General features: G+C 44.8%; 1 protein-coding gene across 1 annotated transcript in view; it reads left to right on the top strand.

Moving 5' to 3' along the window:
- Positions 1-22,630, top strand: part of Zmat4 (zinc finger matrin-type 4) — a 344,011-nt gene that overhangs the window by 62,770 nt on the left and 258,611 nt on the right. The window contains exon 2 of the mRNA XM_050146665.1: positions 8,493-8,598. Within this exon, the coding sequence (XP_050002622.1) occupies positions 8,497-8,598 (102 nt within the window). The 5' untranslated portion in view covers positions 8,493-8,496. The remainder of the gene's footprint in view (positions 1-8,492; positions 8,599-22,630) is intronic.

A 22,630-nucleotide genomic window follows, 5' to 3' on the forward strand; every position in this document is an offset into this window, starting at 1 on the left:
TAAAAGTTAATGATTAAATTGAATTTTTCAGCATTTTTAGATGTCCTACAGTTTGTTGATTTCATACAGGCAAGGAAACAAAAGAAGACCCTGCACTTTGGGTTTCTTAAAGAAGTCACATTAGGGTAGCATGCAGTCATGAAAGACAGACGGAGCTGGATATGTCTGGCTGACTGGCTATCCATGCAGTAGCCATACAGCCTGGGTTCCAAGACAAGTAATGGTTGGTCATGCCTGCCTTACTTCATGTTTGCATGCAGGTGCTGCCCCCCACGCCATTGCTGCATTGAAACTGCTCTCAGTTTGCCTGCTCAGTGGGGGCATCTCTGTCTTCAGGAATCATGCAGATTAGTGACAGGAAAGGAATGCTTGCTTATTAAAAGCTGTAAAGTTGCAGACATGTAGCCAATGTGGAAAAGAATGGTTTTAGTATTTTTTCTTTGTTTTTAGCGAATTAAGGAACTCCACTGTTCTTGAACGTTCTCTTGCTTCATCTAGAATTTGAGGGCTACACACTGAATTTCTGCCTTGTTCTAAGATCTAGTATTATTATTATTTTTTAAATTTTAAAGCATGTGTGTGTGTGTGTGTGTATGTGCACACGCGTGCGTGTGCTCGCATGAGCTCGGGTGACCATGGATGCTAGAAAAGCGACAGATTGTCTAGACCTGGAGTTACAGATGGCTGAGAGCTGACCAACACAGGTGCTGGAGAATCACTCCTGATCGTCCTCAGGGGCAGTGTATTTGCTCTTAGCCACTGAGCCATCTCCTTAACCCTGTCTTTCTTCTTATGAATGGGCCTGGGTGGGGTCTGATTCTCTAAAATGAGGGTGGCTTCGGTTTGATGGAGCGAGTGACAATCAGGAGCATGGCTCCCGCCCATCTTCCTCTCCTCTACCTTTGCTGCCCTTGTGGTTTAATGGTTCTGCTCTCCTCCCACCTGCTTTTGTCTGTCCCTTACCCATGTGATGTTGGCTCCAGCTTAAGAACAGAAAGTCCAAGTGCTCCACCTTCTCCCCCACCTGGCTGGTGAAGCCGGGAAGGTGCTGGAGTTTACCCTGCAGCATCTTACAGAAGCACACATTGTCTGCTAGGCTCATCACCTGGTCACAGCCAGGCTTGTGTTACAACTGGACCATTCTGCTATACCCAGAACTGATGTTAAGGATCTTCTAGAGCCTGGACAGAATGCTTTTTTTCTTTTAAATCTCTACTAGACCTGCTTGCCTCTGGCCCTTGCAGTCTAGTCTTACTGGTAGATGGAGAAAAACTTCTAGACTTCTGGTGTTGATATCTTGGCTGGAACCTTTAGGGCATGAAGAGATCCTAGAATGGCGGAGGTGGTGCCATGAGTGCAGGAGGCATTTTTCTTTGCCTCAGCGGGTGTACATCTTTTATTCATGTGGAGAAAGAGATGATAGTCTGTCTGTTTGGGTAGGTGGCTGTGTGTTTGGTCCCACTATATGGATCTCCTCCGCAAGATGGGAACCTTAGAGGTTCGGTAATGGTGACAAACCTCGAAATCCAACAATGCCAAGCCTGGAGACAATGCCCAATAAAAGTCCGAGTCGTGAATAGAGCGACAATCTAAGTGAGGCTGCGATGTGTCTGAGACTTTGGCAGATGACATTTGGTAAATGACATGGGATTCCTGAGGGGTTTACAAAGAACTACGTAAAAAGGCTGAAGCTGTGGCCTCACTGCTCAGCACCAATCCCACTGGTACCTTCTGGGATCCGCGGTTCAGACTTGTCCAGTCAAAGGTAAAGGAAACAGAAAGGAGAAGTGGCCAAGGGCCAGGCACCTGCTGTGAGCACAGCAGCTTGCCATGGGGCTTGGCCAGAGTGCTGTCCTGCAAGCTGGCAGGGAGATGCTGCCTTCCCTCCTAGATATCGCTGGGCCAGGCTGTGGGCTGACAGATGTGGTTCCGTTGCCAGGGTCGAGTGTGTAGCCAGCAATGGCACATGCCTGTGAGTCAGGAACCACAGAGCCTGGCCTTACAAGGGAAGAGAGTTGCTGCCTTTAGGAGGTAATTGCTCAAATGGTATGAGTCAATATTGCCTCTCCTGCTGACACGGAGCAAGGAAAGGGCATGCGGGTAGGGATGGCAGAGCTCTCAGCTCAGGGTAGGAAACAGCTTGCAGGGACATCTGGATGCTGCGTAAGTGAGGGACGTGAGCTACCAGATTCTTTTATTTGAACAACATTAGGACTTCTGGCCAGAAGGATGGCTGCAATTCTGAGAAACACAGAATCCCAAAGTTTCTTCAAGATGGTCATGTCTTTGACCTTCACCCTGCACACAGGCACTATGGGAGATTTCCCTCTTTGGCCATCTACGTGCATGCTAAATTATAGGGAAATGTGGGCAGGGTGATGCCACCCAAAACCCCCACTATGGAATCCTTAGCTTTTCTGCTCCTTGGTATTGTCTGCTTGCTGTCCTGTTCTCTGGCTAGATTTCACAACCTGCTTTCATTTTTGGAGTAGTTTTTTTTTTTTTCTCTTCCCTGCTTTGTCTGCTGCCACGGCAACCAGCCCTGCATCACCCACTTGGCTTGGAGGGAGATGCGATGGAGACAGGACAGACCCATCGTCAGAGGTTTTTGGGTGCCTGTGGGGGTTAGGGAGGAGCACTGTTGCGTTGTGTTCTGAAGATACCTCTGGCTCCCTCCCAGTTCTTTTTCTCTTTGCTGCTAGGTTGGCAAGTAAAATAGGCCAGCAACAGAGACCTGGAAGGGGAAGGAGGTGAGAAGCAGGTTGGAGCCACAAAGCGTTAGAGGTAGCATCAGAGTTTGGGGAATAGAAACTTAAGAGATCCATGCAGGAGCAAGCCAAGGGTTATTTGTTTTTGACTGAAGATGGGCCAGCGCTGGTTTCCACATCCCACTTCCTCTTTGTACTTATATACTTACTATAGTTCTAATACTAATAAACCAGAGCAGAGAAAACTTGTAAGTGCTTTTATGGGTAAGACTAATTGCTAAATGTGGAAGGAATACTTTAATTTAGTGGACCATTGCAAGAGATCAAACATTTAAGCTGCTTGTGTTGAATACTGGGTAGCAGAGGCCAGAGATGCTGAGAGCTGCTTAGCTTCTTCATGGTGGGCAGGAAGAGCATGTGGCTTAGAGAGGAAGGTGCCAGACTGGATCATAAGGCCCAGTTGTACTGGGTGTGGAGGCAGTGGCTCCTCAAGGTGTCAGGCTAAAATGAAAATGGTAGTGGGTACCTAATCTGAAGGCGGTCATGGTGCCCATGCCTGGAATCCTGTGGAGATAAACATGGACACTAAATGCCTCCAAGATGGTAGTGAGTCATAGCTCTGTTCAGGTCAAGAAAAGAAAGTCTAGGCACTGAGGTCCGAAAAGGATGGGCCCGCAGGCATCTATTCTGTGCTTTTAAGTACTTTTTATGATCCTAGGCAGAGGGACTGTGGAGTAGGCTATGTAACACATACAGAATGGGAAAAGGCAGCCCAGCTAGGGCATGACCTGTGGACAGCAGATTCATCCCTGGCCGGGAAAACTGACTACCGTGTGGGAGACTCAGGGACCTTCAGGCAAAATAATCAGCCCTGAGTCTTAGTGTCTTCACAGAGGAAAATGAGATTTTCACAGAGCTGTGTAGGGGGGACCCTCAGGCGAAATCTTTACTCCCTGCTTAGGGACTTCCACAAGGGTCGGTGCTTTTAGGACTCTGCTTAGAGAAGCCGCACTGTGGATCTGGAGAACTCAGTGCCACACGCAGCAGTACTCTGTGCTATCCATTGAGCTCTCAGGCTGGGAATGGCACAGGTCTTAAATCCTGTCCTTAAAGGACCACTGGAAAGGAAAGAGGGGACAGAAGGGTTAGCATAACACCACTGTAGTCAAAGGTAGAAAGACCATCACACAGTGGCCAGCATCATGATCCAGACTTCCTCCCTCGAAGAACTGGGGTGCAATGGCTGTCCCCCGAGGGCATGGTTGCTCAGACACCTTGCAACAGCCAGAAGCTGTGGGCTAAGGTTGCTGGTGGATGGCTCTCTGCCAAAACCTGGATTGTGTATGCTTCCTTTTGTGGTCCCTGGGGAGCAGCAGGTCACAGGGAGGAGAGCAGGGATGAGAGACAGAGAGAGGAGGGCACAGATTCTCATCTGACTTCCCTGGCAAGTGTTAGCACTTTGGATGATGACAATAGACCATATGCTTTTGGAAGTGTGGGGTCTTCGTGGGTCCCGAGCTTGGGTTTGAGCAGCTTTGTATCATCCGAGGATGGTGCGGGTCATAGAATGACTAAAGGAGCAATAAGAACTACGATTTCAGTACTCTGGGTCTCTCATCTTCCTGCTCAGTCTCTAACATGGCTCTGTTTACTTCTCTTCTTAAATATTTACAGTATTGCTCCCAAAACACCACACCAGAATTGGTAATATTGCTAACAATGGTGGGAATATTGGCTTCCTAAGTGCCTACCATATGCTACTCTGTGTCTGATGCTTTATCCATTTTAATTCGGACCCTCATGGCAACCTGGTGAAGTTCACCCTCTGTCCAGTTCACAGATGAAGAGACCAGAACACAGACAATGTATTGAACTGGCTGGACACCCTGGCTAGCGATCAACCAAATCTGAACGGGGGCTAATAGCTTTCTCCTCTGAGTAACCGCACATGGCTTTCAAAGTCTCCACTTTATTTTCGTACAGTCATGGAGAGGAGTGAACACCACTTCCCCTTTTCATGGAGCCCATAATGGTTTTAGCCTGTTTTCTACAGTCTGCTCCTAAGAAGGCCAGAGGAAAGTTGCTTCTGAGGACCCTGATAAAGGCCTCTCTTGCCCCATGAGGGACCTTTAAGACCTGGTTGTTGTCAGGAGTTTCTTCTTCCACCTGGGTCTTGGGCTCCTTCATCAGTGTCTTTCCATTGTTTGCTTCCTCTTTGTGTTATTCAGGGCTAGCCCTCTCCTCTCTCCCTCCCACATGTTCTTATGCCTGATGGTAATCAGGACTATCTTTGTGCCAGGGGAAAGGACTCAGAGTTTGACCTGCTTTCCTCTGCCCTTATCTTATCCATCCCCCCATCTTCAAGTCTAATACGACCTCCTTGGAGAGTTCCATGATAATCTGTCATGTCATCTCAAACTGGCTAGCTTAGCATTTTCTGCCAATGTTTATCAGGGACTGGTGTGTGTGTGTGTGTGTGTGTGTGTGTGTGTGTGTGTGTGTGCATGTGTGTACAGTGCTTTCTCATCATTTTGCCCTTGAGGTTTTGGACCCAAGGACAGTGCCTTCTGTCATTGCTCTGCCCCATATATAACAGTGTCCTAGAGACTATTATATAGTGCTACATGCCTTTAATTCCAGCACCTGGGAGGTAGAGATAGGTCAGTCTCTGTGCATTTAAGGACAGCCTGTTCTATACAACCAGTTCTGGGCCAACCAGGGCCGCATAGTGAGATGCTGGGAGAATTGCTCTACATTTTTTTTTTCCTATTTTGCCCAATTGTGCATCTGGCTCTGTACTGATAATGCCATATACTTGGTTCTCCTAGAACAGACACTGGGGACAGCAAAGTCATCTGACCAGATTTTCATACATGGTCTGCTCCTCTGCTCTGGGTCTCCTGGGGATGGAACCATCTCTGGTGAATGCTGAAGAACATTTAGGTCGCTCAAGTCCCTGGTGATGGCTTTGTGATGTGCCTTTGAAGTGTGCTGCTGGCTGAGTAGCAAAGATGAAACATTTTTTTTTTTTTGCAGAGAAAGTAGAGGAAATTAGACCCCTCCATTCTATGATGCTTGTCTTTTACCCAGAATTCCCAAGGACCTTACAGCATTCCAGGGTGAGCAAGTTCCATGGGAGGTCCTCACCCTGGGACACTGATTGGTGAGGGCTGATGGCTCTGTTGCTGTCTCAGCTGCTCCAGGAGACCTGGGCCTGTTAGCGTGGTGGGCAGGGCTAGGAAGGGACGTGTGTTCTGCCATCCTCTTTCTCTCTGTCTTTCATGCTCTGAAGAGCAGGGAAGCTGAGGGCTTTTCAAGTAAGCCAGAGGAGGGGAGCAGATGGCAACTTTCCTTCTCGAGAATTCCAGTCTTGGAGGCACAAACAGGATCTTCTCCTAGTATAAGCCGACCTGCACAGAAAGAATTCTCTGCACAAGCCAGACTGGCACTTGTCCACGAATTGCCACCCACGAACACACCATGTATCCAGGCATCTCACTCATGTCCCGGACCCACAAGGGTCCTTATTCTTGTTCTGTTGCACACGGCCTTGCTCAAATCAGTGTTCTTACATAAGATGATGGGAAAAGCTATGATATCGTCTCTTCTTTAGGATCTTTTTTTTTGTAGTATACACATTTTATATTCTGCCTTTAAAGCTATTTCTGCTCACAGCTGCTTCACTGAGGCAGACGCCCACAAGCTCTGTTAGGTCCAGCGTGTACCTGAATATCCATCTCTTCATGGGGTTTGGTGCCTGCGGTTGGTTCTATGATGGAGGAGGAGTGTACGGGGACCTTGGAGATTCTTATTAAGCAGGTCACCCAGGAATCTATCTTCATGCACCTCTGTATTAAAAATAGCAGAGAACATGATAATACTTCAGCAAACCACTTATAGGAACTTGGCGTAAAGATGTAAGTTTTCACTTCCCATTTGACATTTATAATGTTCTGTTGCATTTTTTTTCCATACTCAAAAGTCCTCTCCTCTGTTTTCATTCTGGGATGTGAGCAGAGATGGCAGCCATGCTGTATTGTTGGCGGGGTCTGCCTTGGTCCCCATCGGATCATTTCCAGTGACTTCGGTGTCCCTGGCACTGCTCTTGAAGATGGACCATGCTCAGACACAATGTTGTGGGAGAAGGGCAGGACTCAAACATGGACAAAAAGATTTTTCTTCAGAACTTCAAGTGTGGCTATCATGTGAAAAAGGAGAATTCTATGTTGGACCTACGGCAGAATTAATGAATGAACGCTACAACAGGATAGATTTTTATCCGGAGAGAAATAGAGTAAATCTTTCACCTTCCCTGGGACAGATTGTATTGTGTAGGTTGGGGAGTAAGCCTTATGGCAAGTGGTGGACTTCGCACCAAATAATTGTTTGCTAGGAAGAGCGTTTCCAGAAATAACAGGTCCTCATCAGCTGTAAGACTCAGTGATCTATGGTGTCTGGAATAATTATTGGTTGTTCCAAGTGTTTGAAAATATGATGAGAGTTTTATATTCAGTACTTTTAATTTGCTGATTTCTTTGATTCCCTGCAGTTTTTAACAAGTAAAATCTACTATAATCTCATTATTTATGAGATAAACTGAGACACAGGGAGATGCGCGATTCACCCAAATCATGGCAGCATTAGCTCCAAGGTGGAGCTGATGTGTTCAGGAGGAGGAATCATCATTCAGGCCATGCCCCTGAACAGTCAGGCTTTTGTGGTCAGTCTAGTAGGTGAGATGAGGGCGTTAGAGCAGGAGAGATCATTGTGCTCACCGTGGGCCTGCTGGTGAAGGCTCTCCTGCCTCTCTGTCTGATGCAATCTGGTACAAGCTTCTGTTGCCTAGCGGAGAGGAAGGATGAGGAAGAGGGGTTTGTGTTTGCTTATAGGTAACAGGACCCCAATCAGCTAGAGCACTTTCACAGGCTCGAGAACTTGGACTGGGACTGCGTTCCGGTAGCAGGTTGGAACTGCAGGATGTATTTATTTACCATTTATTAGGTGTGGTGTGGGGTGGTAAAGATCATTTAATGGACTCTGAAATCCCTGAATATGGAAGCAGCAGGCAGGGCAAGGTCTCCTTGGGTTTCAAGGTGTGAAGTTAGAAGGAAGTTTGTCTTCCGATTTTTTTTTAAATATAGCCATTGAACTTAAATTGCATTTTATGCTGCATATACGACTCGTATGATAACTTGTTCATTGCTAAAAAAATATGTTCATCATAGGAATGTTTCAAAGCAAAATGATTATAAAACAGTGACCTATCATTTCTGAAAGTGCACTTTACATATCTAAAAGCAAGTTCTATGCACTATTGTGCTCACATGCCTGAGAACTTCAGAATTTGGACTTGTAACCTCCATCTTAGTTCTAGTGTGAGGCTGTATCAGAATGTCTTTGATCTATTTCCTATTGTTGCAGGAATTGGATACTTTGCATTTCTCTGTGAATATACATCACATGTATAATTGATTTGCCAAATTAATCCCCAGAAAAACAATAGCTACAAATCTGGTTTGTTTAAGCAGGAAAAACAAACAAACAAACAAACTACAGATGGATTGCTATCTTATAAAGCTCTAGCACCCCTGTTGGATTTTTTATAGGCAAATGATCAACTATTCATTACAGTGGATAGTTGGTATGGTAACACTGGGGTTTGGAGAGACCCACCCCGTTGCTACCATCAGCACACCCTCTGGTTTTGACTTGCTTAGTGTTCTGCATCATCATCGGAGTAACAGACTCCCCCCTCCCCTTTTTCTCCTGTTGATTTTTCTTCAGCCTGATGAAGTCCTCCGATATCGATCAGGATTTGTTCACAGACAGTTACTGTAAGGTGTGCAGCGCACAGCTGATATCCGAATCCCAGCGGGTGGCCCATTATGAGGTAAGCGTAGCCCTGCTCACTCACTTGGTGTGGCTTTTGGGACTTGAAGATACTCATTTTTGGAGCTGGGGAGTTTTCAGAACCACAAGTTGTGAGCCTGTGTCGTGTGAATTAGGTCATGGTGTGTTTGTCGGGAGTCAAGGTTGCTCACATTACTCTGAGGCCCTGGCTACTTCCCACATTTTATTTAATTTTGTTTATTAATATTGTAATTTGCGTCTTAGCCCTTAGAGACTCACTGGGCTTCCTTTCTCTGCTCTCTCTCTGTGAGGAATGCATGTCAAATATACTAGTTCCACTGCCTTCTTCCACCTCTGATATGATGATAGGCTCGAAGACCCTTACTAGTCAATAGGAAACATGGTCTCGGGGAGTAAAGGCACCTCCTCCACAGAAAACCTTTCCTGTTGGCCCGTGCCCTAAATGGTCATCAGAATGTAGGAGTCCCCTGTCATCACAGCGAAGTTTAAGGCCCCATACTCTGGAAGGGCATGGTGATCTTTTCCACGTAAGGAGTGGTGGATGCTCTTTGACCCTGCACTGGGAGCAAAGGATGAGAAAAAGAAGGGTTATGTTTTATCCCAGGGAGGATGAGGTGCCAGGAGTGGAGAACAGGGAGTTGGGGATCCCAAGACCCTGAGTGCTGCACTGTGTATTCTAGTGTCCAAAGAACAGACAGACACGGGATTCCAGGCCTCAGCCAGCAACTTTTGTTGTTCATCGGATGAGTCTAATAAGTGCCAGCTGTCACTCTCACTCGCTGAACTCCCCCGGGCCCCAAGTTTCCCTGTGCACCTCAGAAATAATAATGACAGCACATCCATACACACCCGGAAATACCACACACCAACCCCGCCTTTCCCACAAGGTTTTGTGTTGGTGGGAATGTTTTGGAAGCTAAGTATGTCAAGCGTGCGAAATTCTTTTACTGCCGTTATCTCCTTTGCTGAGATGCTTTGATGGATGGCAAACAAGCATGCTCTTTGAAGCATCCGTGAAATCAACATTTGCAGGGAAAAGGCAGTGCAGTTGCCTACCCAGGCCAATCCACGGCGGATGGGTTCCAGAAACCCCAGCGGCTACTCAAGTCCTCTGCATGAAATGGTGTGATGTTTACAGAGAACCTATGCACATCTTCCGGTGTCTTTAAAATAACCTCTCGATCACTTAATGACACTCGCATGGTGCCCATACCTCACCCCATTTGAGCAGACGCAGCCTAGCATCAGCTCATGGCAAATTTCAACTTTGCTTTTGGTAACTCTGGGCAGCGCCCTCCCAGCCCCTCCCACGCTTCTGATTTATGTTGAAATGGTGGACCTGGAGGCTGACACGCTATTCTTTCATCAAGAGGGAAGCGAATGCTGGAAGCAGCTTCCAGTGAACTTGTTTGTGAGGAACAAATCCATTGTTGTGGGCATGATAAACCCTCTGAGTCCTGGGGATACTGTTTGTGAGCACGTATGTAGCTATAAAATACCACTAAGGAGCAGGGGAATGTTTCCTGCTCTGAAATTACACACTCTCTACATTAGGCCTTTTGTTTTGATTTTTAATCAATGTTCTCAGGATTTGAGAATAGAAACGGTTTTGTTTATTTGAGTCCTGATTCCTGAACAGTACGCGAACATTGTAGGTGTTCTTAGCACTCGTGAGGGGGTAGGTCTCTGACTTAAACATGTTGGTGATACTGACCAGTGTTGTTCGCTGAACCAGAAGGCTAATATTTTAAATGACGACACTTTTAAATAACAAAACCCCACCTCAGCTGCTCAGCTAACAGTGTACTTATTTTGATCTCAGCTTCTCTTATTGATGCACTGGACTCTTGCTGTGGTGTAATCTGTGGTTGATGGTATGTGTTAATTGAACGTAGCATACGTGAGTTAGAAAAGGTAAAGCAATCAATAGATTCTCTACGAGCAGGGTCATGCATCATCTAGCAACACTAAGTGCCTTCCCACCAAACGCGGATGGGGCTGGGAGATGCCTTTTGGTTGTCTGCCCCTCGCCTTCCTTCTATCAGAGATAGCCTGCGCATTCCCACTGCAGAGATGTTGAGGTGGTGAAGTAACAGAGGTGGGGCCTAGGGTCCCTTATGTGGATCTTTGACCTGTGTTTCTTGTCTTCCCGTCTCTTTGTTTGGGCCGCTTATATTGGAGCGTGCCTCAGATCCCCTGAGACTATTTGAAAACTGTTGTTCTATCGGCCTGCCCCCAGGCTCCACACACGACCTCGGCCAACATCACCTTGAGAGTGGGTTTCTCAATGAGCTAGACATTTGCTGTGCCCATGACTCCCAGGGCTTGGTTTCAGTCTTGCTCACTTCTTCAGTTCCAGCTGCTAATAGCCTCTGCTTCCCTGTGGGGGCACCAGTGAGCATCCACTGTGTATTTGCAAGGGACTAGCAGTGCAGGCCTTACATATTGGAGGAGATTATGAACCAGTGTGAGAAGTGGTCTCTGTGCCCAAGAAGCTCAGGAACTCCATGGAGTGGGAAGGGCACAGAGTCCCACGTGATTCAGACACCCACATGACAATGCTCAATGCAGATCTGTGAGTTACCCAGCCTTTCCCTAGAGCTACAGGTCTACTCTCCTACAAAGACACGGGTTTGGCTCAATCATACTCCCAAGGGTTTCAATGTCTTCAAAGATCTACAACATGAAGACCAATTGTGGTCAAAAACTTGTTGGAGAATGTCATGATTTACCCAGGCTTCAAGCATGGGTCAGTTTTAGGAAGTAATAAACGATACTTATCTCCAAAGAACGTTGAAGAGACTGATCCGGCTGGCTGGAGGAAGCAGACTGGGCAGGACACCGGGGGCAGCACATAGAGGGAAGACATGGTTGGTGGTGTGTGTCTGTGCGTGCATGCATGCATGTGTATGTGTGTATGTGTGAAGAGAACTTTGGATTCATCAGGTTCTTAAGAATCTGATGCCATAGGCTGCAATTGAGCATCTCTAGATGGCCGTGAGGTGTTGGTGGAAACAAAAAAATATTTTGATATGACTTGTGCCTTGAAACTAGTATGTTAGCCTCCTGAAGTAGAAGAAAAGCAAATGAACAAATGGGTTAATTGCTAATATCTGCATGCCTATTTAACAGAAGGGGAGAAGAGCCTTGTATGGTTTTAATTGACTGGACCACTCTGGGCTATCTTTGAACATTTTTCTCTTTGTATATGAAGTCCTGATATAAAAGCAAAACAAGGAAGTGGAGGGGCAAGCAGATATTTTTCCTACTTGCTAAGCAGTGGAAAATATAATTAGTTGTTGTCTCTGCCCACGGGTGAATAGTCAGAACCAACACACTGAGCACATGCAGAAGAGAACACTTCAGAATGAGCTGCCTACTGCTATAAAGATCAGAAATAGTTTCTTGGGCGATGGGCAATGGAATGATCTGCTGTAGTTTCAAGAGCCTAAAGGATAATTTCCTACAAAAGGAAGGGTTGCATGCATGGGTGATGGGTGGCTCTCTGATATGTAGGAGGATGGAAAGTTGTCCGCAGTAGCTGACAAAAAATGAAACCCAAAGCACAGAAAAGCTTGCCTTCTCTTTCTGCATACACACACTATATGTAGTATATATAATATTCAATATTGCTGTACATAATATTATAATCATTACACTAATATACAATATGTGTTTATTTATATTTTAGTAAATCCAAGGGAAGAAATAGTTCAGATCTAGAAAGAAAGTAAAAGGAATTATTGGGCAGGTTTCATATAGCCAGAAATAAATGTCAACCCAAGCTTCTTTCTGTGAACCCCGGGTGCTGCTGTGTGACAGGTCTCAGAAATCACTCTTTGTAAAAATCAGTGGCTGTGTGATGGTTAATCTTGACTGCCAGTTTGACTGGATTTATCAAGGAAGCACACTTCTTGGTGTATCTGTGAGGGTGTTTTCGGGAAGATTTAGCTAAGGACGGTCCACCTGAATGTGGGTGTAGCCCGTGGTTCTGGACTAAATAAAAAGGAAAAAGCCATCAAGCTGGAACATCAACGGCTCTCTGTTTTCTAACTGGTGGTCAGTGTCTCTCCACCTCTGTGCCATCCCGTCTATGACGGACTGTATTCCTCACACTGGGAGCTAAAATAAACCCATTCATCTCCTCTCCTCAAGAATAGCTTCAAATTCTTTCAGATCGGTGGCCAGGGCTCTAAGAGTGGACAGAACCACCAGAGGATACACAGTTCTTACTTGACTGACCTGTGATCTAAACAGACGTTAACAAGCACGGACTTCACTCTAGGGTAGCTGTGTCAGTAATATTTCCCATCCAGGAAACAAAGGACCGTCAGTAGCATAGGGCCACCAGAAGGCCAGGTACAGCTTTCTCCCTCTTAGGGGAGTGAGAAAACCCCCTGGAACGGCACGTGACCTCCTCAGGAGGGACTTCTTTCTTTACAGTGGCGCTCACCTTCCTGTTGAACATCCTCCTGGACCTGTTTGAAGCAGATCTCAGGTCCTGACTTCCCTCTCCTTCCTTCCCGAGGGTGACCGTAGGCATGCACAGTGTTCTAAGATTTTTTAAATCAAGAATCATAATTTCCTTAGTAACGCGATTCTCTCGTCACTATGGCAGGCTTTCGTTATACCAGCTTCCAGAGAACTCTGTTGCAGAGCCATGCAGTTCTCTTGTAGACACAGCCTCAAGGATGCGCCTTTTAATTTTCTTCACCCATTTGCCTGTTTCCCCTTTGAGTTTAGTTGTGGAAATCTTGATTTTATCTAAAAGACAGTAGGTGAAAAGGCCACATCCTTAATCTCATTTCTGCCAAAAGCCTGGATCACAAGGCTGAGAAATCCTACTGGGTCTACAGCAATCAAAGTTTTCTTCCCCTCCTCCTTGCTTCTCTCTCTTCTCCCTCTTCTCCTATCCATGCTCACATCACTGTCTACCTGCCAGGAATATCAGAATCCATCAGACAGTTGGAAATGATGAGGGCTGTGGATGACATCACAAGATTTTTAGGAGCTAGCCTTTGTCATGTTACTGCCCAAAACTCAAACCCATGTTTGTTTGTTTGTTTTTTCTAAAAAGCTTTCCAACTTCTAATGAAAATGTAATCACACCATTCCCTTCTATCCTTCCTCTAACCATGTACCATCCTCTTCTGATTGGGTAGCTCACATGCCATCCTCTTCTGATTGGGTAACTCATGTACCATCCTCTTCTGATTGGGTAGCTCATGTACCATCCTCTTCTGATTGGGTAGCTCATGTACCATCCTCTTCTGATTAAGTAGCTCATTGCAGCTAACTTGACCACAAGCTTTTGCTTTCTGCTTTGCTTTAAAATAATTATTTCTTTCATTTTTTGATATTACAATAAAATTATACCATTTCCCCTTCCCTTCCCTCCTTGTATGCCCTCCCATATAACCCCACTTGCTCTCTTTCAAACTCATGGCCTATTTTTTCTTTAGTTGTTAATATAAGCATTCCAAAATGCAACCTGTGAAGTTTGTATAATGCTAATTGTATGTATATTTTCAGGGCTTACTATTTGGTATAAGATTTTAAAAAATGGTGTGTTTTCCCCAGGGACGCTATTTCATGAGTATGGGACATCTTTCCATTTTTGAGTGTCTATTTATTTCTTCAGAAATTTCAAGTTTTCAGTGTAGAAGCCCTTCACTTACTACGCTAGTCTATATATATATATATTTTTTTATTTTCTATTGTGAATGGGAGTCTGTCCATGATCTTTCTATGTGTGGTTTTGCTAGTGTATAGACTTATTTGATTACATTCTTTCTCCTGCCACATTGCTGAATTGATTCATAGCTTCTAGAAATTTTCTGGTAGAATTTTTGGTGTTACTCATGTGTAGTATTATTATATACCACACACACACACACACACACTCACACGGGATGATTTACTTCCTTGTTTCCTATATATTCCTTTAATTTTCTTTTCTTGCCTTATTGCTCCGGCTAGTACTTGAGCAGAATATTGAGCAGGGGTAGGGACAGTTGACATCCTTGTCTCATTCCTGACTTAAATGGGATTGCTTCCAAGGCTTTCTCTATTTCAGATGATGTTGGCTGTGGGTTTTTCATATTCAGCTTTTATTATGTAGAAGTATGTTTCTTCTAGCTCTGCATTTGTTAGGACTTTTTTTCTATCATAAAAGTACATTGCATTTTTGTCAAGTTTTTTCCCATCTATTGTGATGAGCATGAGATATTTTTGTCTTTATGTCCATTTATGTGGTTTACTACACTTATTTATTTATATGTATTTGAATCATGCTTGCATCCCAGAGAAAAATCAACTTTTGTCATGGTAGATAATCTTATTTATGACTATATTCTTTTTGCAAGTATGCCATTCAGCACTTTTGAGTCTATTTTCATCAGAGAGAATGGCTTGTAATTTTCTGTTTTTGTTGTGTTTTACCCAGTTCTTGGTACTTAGGGTGACACTGTCTTTTTAGGAGTTTGGGAAAACTCCTCTCTTTCTCTCTGAATAGTTTAAGAAGGGTTGGTTGTAGACTTTTTTTTGAAAGTCTGGTAGAAATGTTGTGGATCCATTTCCATTAATCCATTTATTCCTGGACATTTTTTAAGCTAGAAGGGTTTTTATTTCTATTTAATCTCCTCATTTGTTTTTTTTTATTTGTTTTAAGTTGTTGATTTCTTGATTTAATTTTGGTGGTTTGACTGAATATAGAAATTCATTAATTTCTTTTAGGTTTTCCGGCTTACTAGAATACATTAGAATGTATTTATTTGTAATAGTCTGTTAATGTGGGTCCTCTCTCTCTTTCTTTTGTTTAGTTAGGCCAAGAACCTGTCAGTCATGCTATCTTCTCAGAGAACAAACTCTTAGATAGATTCATTTTTTTGAATTGTTTCCTTTGTTTCTATTTCTTTAATTTCTGCTCTGAGTTTTATTATTTCTTGCTGTTTACTGGGTTTGGCATTGTTGTGTCCTTTCTTTTTCCCCACTATTTAAGTTGTATCATTAAGCTATTTATTTGTGTTCTTTCCGATTTTTTTTTAACGAATGCACTTTGAGCTATAAGTTTCACTTGTAATACTGTTTTCAGTGTGACCCAGGCTAAATTTGAGGGGCTGAGGAAAGTGCATTTGGGGAGTGTCACGGGACTTGACACTGGAGAACGCTGTGGTGCCGGCCTGTGTTATGTCAACTTGAGAATCATCTGAGAGGAGGTTACCTCGACTGAGAGAATGCCTCCGTAATATCAGGCTGTAGGCAAGCCTGTAGGGCATTTTCTTATTGAGGGGGTTGGGCCCAGACCATGTGCGTGGGACCATCCCTGGGCAGGTGATCCTGGATTCTATAAGAAAGCAGGCTGAACAAGCCAGGGTAGCATTCCAGTAGGCCACAGCCCTCTGTGCCCTCCTCGGCGCCCCCCGNCCCCCCCCCCCCCCCCCCCCCCCGTGTCCTCTGTGTTCTCTGTTTCCTCCCCTCTGTGTCCTCAGCTTCAGCTCCTACCTCCAGGTTCCTGCCCCGATTCCTGTCCTGACTCTCCTGGATGATGAACAGGACAGGATGAACAGTTATGTAAGTCAAATAATCCGTCTTTCCCCAAGTTGCTTTGGTCATGGTGTTTCATCACAGCAATGATAACCCGACTAAGACAGATGCGTGTGATCTGTCAGGGGAGAGAGACCGGATGTTTCTGTGTTGCTTTGACACCACGTTTTGGTGACATGCAGAAACTGGACAAGAAAGAATCTTCACTGTGAGCGTACTGACTGTGTTCATTGTAGGTTCTTTTTTCTTTTCCTTTATCTTGTTTTGTGTATATATCACTGCTATTTTCCTTTCATATTAGAATCGGATATATTTTGATATGACTTAAGTATTTCAGAAAAATGATGAAGTATAAGACAAAATACTCTTTATATTAATGTTTTATTCATTTTTTTGAAAAAGCTCTGAATTTTCATAATTTGGAAATCAGTACATGAATTAGTATATAATGTCAAAACTCTCCTGCTTCTTCTTTCTTAGTCACCCAGATGCACCTAGTTTTCTTTGAAATTTTATGCATAAGAATAGTTTAATTTTTACATACACATACACACATTGCAAATGGAAACATGTCCTACCCTTATTTATGTTGTGACGTGCATGTCTTTTATATGGCTGTAGAGAGCAGCTGAATTCCAGAGTGAATTTGCATTGTTTGTCACGGGGATAGAAATATCAAGGACCCCAATGGCTCAGACCAGTGAGAGTGGAAAAACCTTTTCTGGGTGGTGCTCAGAGAGAGCAAAGCCTCCCCCTGGCCCAAGTAGAGGGTGTTTAGTCTGTATAGAAATTATCAACCACAGCTTCCTCCTCCTATGTGAGAGCAGCCTGAGCCTTCTTTCCTAAAGAGACGTCCTACCAAGATTAACTAACCTACCCGCCCTGTTCAGCTGTATACAATAAACCCACCTCCTTGATTCAGATGTGTAAAAGAAACAGTGCAATTCGGGGCACAGTTGGTGCCCTCCTTCAGAAAAAAATACAGTCCGCCTGATCTCAGCTTTTGTCTGTGTGTGTTGGCCCTTTCTTCCTCCCGTTGCTGGTGGTTGTCCAAGTCTCCCAGACCAAACCGTGTGGGACACACATGCAGTTCTATATCATCCTCTGTAGAGAAACGTTCATTGAATTGTCTTGAAATTCCTTGGTAGCTGGGATGAAATGCTGGAGGAGCTGCTTAGCTCTCAGCACCCATGTGATGATGATGATGATGTGTGTTACTTGGTTCTCAGATCCCACCTCTACAGGCTGGCAATGTTCACTGAAGATTTTTCTCCCAGATTTCCTTTCTTAGCATTCACTGGAAGATATATCAATTCCTGACCTCTTTATAATAAGGCATCTGGGTTTTTAAAAACTCTTCTATGTGATTAGCCAAAGAGTTGATCCCAGCGGCTCTTGGCCTGAGCAGTGGGCTTGCGTGTGATGAGTCTTGCTTTCTTCCATTGTGCTGAGGTGTTGGAAACTTCATCTCTGTTCTCTGTGATTTGAGAATTTAATTAGCATCCTTAGGCTTACCAAGATGATTTAATTTGGAGTAGAGTTTCTCTACATTTGATTGTATCATGGTATTAATGACTTTCTTCACTGCTGCAGCTAAATAGCCAATCAAAGCAACAGAAGGATGGGAAGGCTTATTGTTGCTTATAGTTTGAGGGGGTCCATCTCGGTGGGGAAAGGCACTGTGGCAGGAGTCTGAGGCTTCTGGTCGCATTGTATCCACAGACAGGGGAAGAGCAATGGGTGCTAGCATTCAGCTTGCTTTATTCTTTTTATTTACTCTCGGTCCCCAGCCCATGGAATGCTGCCGCCCACAGTTCAGATGGCTTTGCGCACTTCAGATGAACCTAATCTAGACCTCTCCGGAGTGCCTATAAGCCAGCCTCACAGCCGTATCTAGAGGCTTGGTTCCTTAGGTGACTCTAGATGATTTAGGTTGACAGTCACTGTCAGTCATTTCCTCTGAGTAACATGAAAGTGTGCGGATGCCCTTGGACAGGAAGTTCCTGGTAGGGCCACCTCTGCTCACCCTCTTCAGCTTGCCCTTACTTATTTTTAACCATTGTTCCAGCTGCTAAAAGTTCTTCCAGCCTTTTGAAAGAGTTCAGATTTTATTAACGTAGAGAAAAATGGAACAGAACTCTCTCCTCTGCTGTGAGTGTTTGTACTGGGTGGTTTTATGTCAGCATGACAGAAGCTAAAGTCACCTAAGAGGAACCTCAGTTAAGAAAACAGCTCTGTAAGATCGGGCTGGAGGCAAGCCTGTAGGGCATTTTCTTAATTAGTGATTAATCGTGGAGGGCCCAGCCCTTTGGAGGTGGAGCCATCCTGGACAGGTAATCCTGGGTTCTATAAAAATGCAGGCTGAGCAAACCAGGATGAGCAGGCCAGTAAGTAACGTGCTCCTCCGCAGCCTCTGCTTAAACTCCTGCCTCCAGGTTCCTGCCCCGAATCCGTGACGATGGACAGTGCTGTTGTAAGCTAAACAAATTCTTTCTTCCCCACGGTTGCTTTTGGTCATGGTGTTTCATGACCGACTGGGACAGCTTGGTACCAAGAATGAGGCATTGCGACAACAGACCTGACCATGTTGTTTTTCAGGAGAATTGCAGGAGGACTTTGGAGCTTTGGGCTAGAAAATCTCTTGAGTGGTCGGAGCTTGGCAAGCTGTTACTTAGTAGCTTGGAAGTGTTGAGAGATGTAGAGGATGAGGATTTGGCTTGTGAAGTCCCAGTGAGAAGTTTGAGAGTCACTTAAAGTCTATCAGGCCGTTGCATATTTTGATTTGTGAATCCGTTGTGTCTGGTCAGCAGGGGCTGAGTAGTCAGCCGCGATTAACAAGAGACCAGAACCACTGACACAAAACCTTTGCTTTGTTTGGAAAATTGAGAAATTAGCAGTGAGTAATAAGAGACCAGCATGGTTGAGGTGAAAGTCTTCTGGAGAGTGTTTCTTCAGGGTAAGCCTGCAGAAGCTGTGTTCCAGAAGCTTCCAAGGTTGTACCTCCTCCTGGCAGCTGAACTTGGTGGTAGGAGTTCCGAGGTGGTGCTGGTTCTAAAGGCATGAAGGGGGCATGGAGAGCAGCTGAGGCTTGGCACTGTGCGGCAGGGCTGGATTTCCCAAAGAGAGCTCACGAGAGGCTGTTGGCGAAAGTGCAGCCCAGTTTCAGCAGGAGACCCAGGATTTTGGAGATGCTAGTTACATGAGACAACTGCCAAGAATAGCAGCAGCCATGGAGTGGAGCTGGCCTGAGCCGGTGAGACAAGCTCTGTGTGCTGCAGAAGGCAGAGCCAGAGAAGTGTCCCGAGCACTTTGGAGGAGGCCAGGTGATTGTGAGTGGATGCCAGACATTGGACATTGAGTTATTTACGCTGTTGAAGCTTGTCTTTTACTGTGTCCTGATTCTTCTCTTTAGGTAAATTAATTTATTTTTGGAATTATAGATGCCCACAGTTGAGAGACTTTGGATTTTAAAAGAAACTTTGGTTTCTTTGTTTTTTTAAGAGACTGAATTTTTAAAAATGTCTGAAATTTTAAGACTGGATTTTTCAAAGTTTTACAATACTCTCTATTGTGATATTGATGTTTGTTCTTGAGGATAAAGACAACACAATGCTTTGCTTGTTTTAAGTCAAGAAGGGGTCAATTATCCTAAATAGTTAGTTCTGTGTTCACTTGACACAAGCTAAAGCCACCTGAGGTGAAGGAACCTCAATTAAGAATTAAGCCTTTAGGGCATTTTCGTAGTGATTTATCGGGGAGGGCCCAGCCCATTGTGGATAGGAACATCCTGGGCAGGTGGTCCTGGGTTCTATAAGAAAGCAAGCTGAACAGGTCATGGGGAGCAAGCCAGTAAGCAGCACCCCCTCCATGGCCTCTGCATCAGCTCCTGCTTCCAGGTTCCTGCCCAGGCTCCTTCAGTGTAAGCCAAGGAAACCCCTTTCCTCCTCGTCTTGGCAATAGTGATCCGACTAGGATAGAGTTCCTTTGAGCCTCCGCAGACTCCCACTCCATTGTGATAGCAGGACCTTTCCTGGACTAGACAAGTGTCCCATGAGACATCCCAGCCCTTCAGGTTGACCTTATTGCCAGTAAGTCTTTAGTGATTTTTCCCTGAGCAGTGTCTCTACCTTGGTCCCTGCTTTATCATCACCAGTCTGGATGCTATGGCTTCCGGGGAAGGCAAGCATTGTCGCCATGGAGCTCACTTAGGAATTTTCAGTTCCTGTCCATTCCCTGGACTCGCTATGAGCTTTTCCTCAGATGTCCTCAGTTAGGAACTCCTAACTCAAGTCAGAAGGCTGGATAGAGTGCTGACACTGTGCCCTGACTCTCCCAATTGTTCTGGTAAGCAGAAGACCTGCAGGCTTTCTCTTTCTGTCCTTTCTCCACCTGCCCGTGACTTTCCTGTGTGCCATTAGCTAATGATTTTATCAGATTATCATTTTTTTTGTTTTCTTTTGACTAAACCTTTATTACAACATATTTACCTAAAACATTTAAAAATATTAATTAGGCATATGCCTAGTTTTATTTTAAGTCACATATGAATCATTTCTTGACCTTTGAGTGTAAACAGTCAATCTTGAGTAAGTTTCACCCTCCTATTGCCTAACCCATTCCAATAAAAAACCAAATTAGGGTATTAGTGCTTTATTGAAGTGGTGTTTGTAACTTTACATGGTAGTTCTCAGTCAGTGATAGTTTCCGACTTGCTTAGGAGACAGGAAAAGTAAGTAAGTATCTGTTATATGAATATCTGGGCCTTCTTTGGTTATGCTACAGTAGTGATAATGTGACTTTGGTTTGCTGTAGGCTACAAGATTGTTCAGGGACTTATTATTGGATTAGGTACTATAAGTGGCTTCTTTAAAAATTTTTATTTTTTCTGTGTGTGTGTGTGTATACACATGTGCACATATGCAGCCCAGGGTGGACAACTTGAGAGAGGTAGGTCTCGTCAACCATGAGGTTTCCAGAGATAAAACTCATTTCATCAACCGAGCAGTGGTGGCACACGCCTTAAATCCCAGCACCTGGGAGGCAGACACAGGTGGATCTCTGTAAGGTCGAGGTCAGCCTGGTCTACAAGAGCTAGTTCCAGGACAGCTAGGGCCTTTTATATAGAGAAACCCTGTCTCAAAAAACCAAAAGCCAAATGAAACCAAAACAAAAAACCTCATTTGATCGTGGTTGGTAGCAAGCCTTTGCTCAGTGAGTCGTCCTGAAGGCATGGCTCGTTTTTTATATGGCCAACTTGCATAATTTCCTATCGCTCCACAGTACCACATAAAATAGGCTCCAGTGGAAAAAAGTTTCAAAGACACAAACTTTAGGGCAAAATTGCTCTGCAAAGCTTAGCCAATCTTGTGACTATCGTCCCAGATATCCTTAGTGTAATGGTCACAGATGTTTTTGCATTTCTTAGTGTTGAAGTCACCCTTTTGGATTTTAGCATTTGAGCCTGAGATGGCTGAAAAGAGGGAGGACAACCAAATATTATCTCCCGGTGTCCTGAAGCTGGGCACAGCTGCGCTTCCAGCCATGAGCTGTATTTATCCTGACAATATGCTGCATGTGCTTTTGTACTTTGGGCTGGTGCTAGGTACTGAGACAGAGGAGAGGCAAGAGAAGAAACGACAGCTATAGCCAGCAACAAGGTAGAAAGACTCTGTGTGTGTGTATGTTCCGGTGTGTACCTGCCTGTGTGTGCATGTGAGTGTAAGTCTGTGTGCGTGTGTGTGTATGTGAATGTTTGCTTCCATGTGTGTTTGAGTGTGTATGTGAGCGGGCACGAGCGTGCGTGCGGGTGGGCGCGAGCGTGCGTGCGGGTGGGCGCGAGCGTGCGTGCGTGTGAGTGTGCATGCATGTGTGTGTGCATGTATGTGTGAGTGCTCAGGTGTATGCCAGCCTGTATGTGAATGTGAGGGTGTATGTATGTGTGTGAGTGTGAATCTGTGTGCATGTATGTTTTAATGTGTGTGTGCATGTGTGATTGTGTGCACGTGTGTGTTAGTGTTCGGGTGTGTGCCTGCCTGTGTGTGAATGTGAGGGTGTGTGTGTGTGTGCATATGCATGTGTGTGTGTGTGAGTCTGTGGGCATGTATGTGAATTGTGCTTGCATGTGTTTGAATGTGTGGGGTTGCATGTGTGTGTGGGTGCATGTGTGAGTGTGTTTGGGTGTGTGCCTGCCTGTGTGTGAATGTGAGGGTGTATGTGTGTGTGTACATGTGCATGTGTATGAATGTGTGTGCATGTGTGTGTGCGTGTATGTACACGTGTGATTGCACATGTGTGTGCATGCATGTGTATGAACGTGTGCTTGCATGTGTGTTTGAGTGTGTATGTGTGTGCGCATCTGTGAGTGTAGGTTCATGCTTGCCAAGGTGCATGTATATATAGGACAAAGGATAACCTCTGGTTATTCTGGGTCCTCCCACTCTACAGTTTTTCAGACAGTCTCTTATTCCATGCTGCAAATGCAAGGCTTAGCTGACCCATGAGTTTTC

The sequence above is a fragment of the Alexandromys fortis genome, unplaced genomic scaffold, assembly GCF_014885135.2.
Source record: "Alexandromys fortis isolate MF-2015 unplaced genomic scaffold, M_Fortis_MF-2015_v1.1 scaffold_55, whole genome shotgun sequence".
Classification (NCBI taxonomy): domain Eukaryota; kingdom Metazoa; phylum Chordata; class Mammalia; order Rodentia; family Cricetidae; genus Alexandromys; species Alexandromys fortis.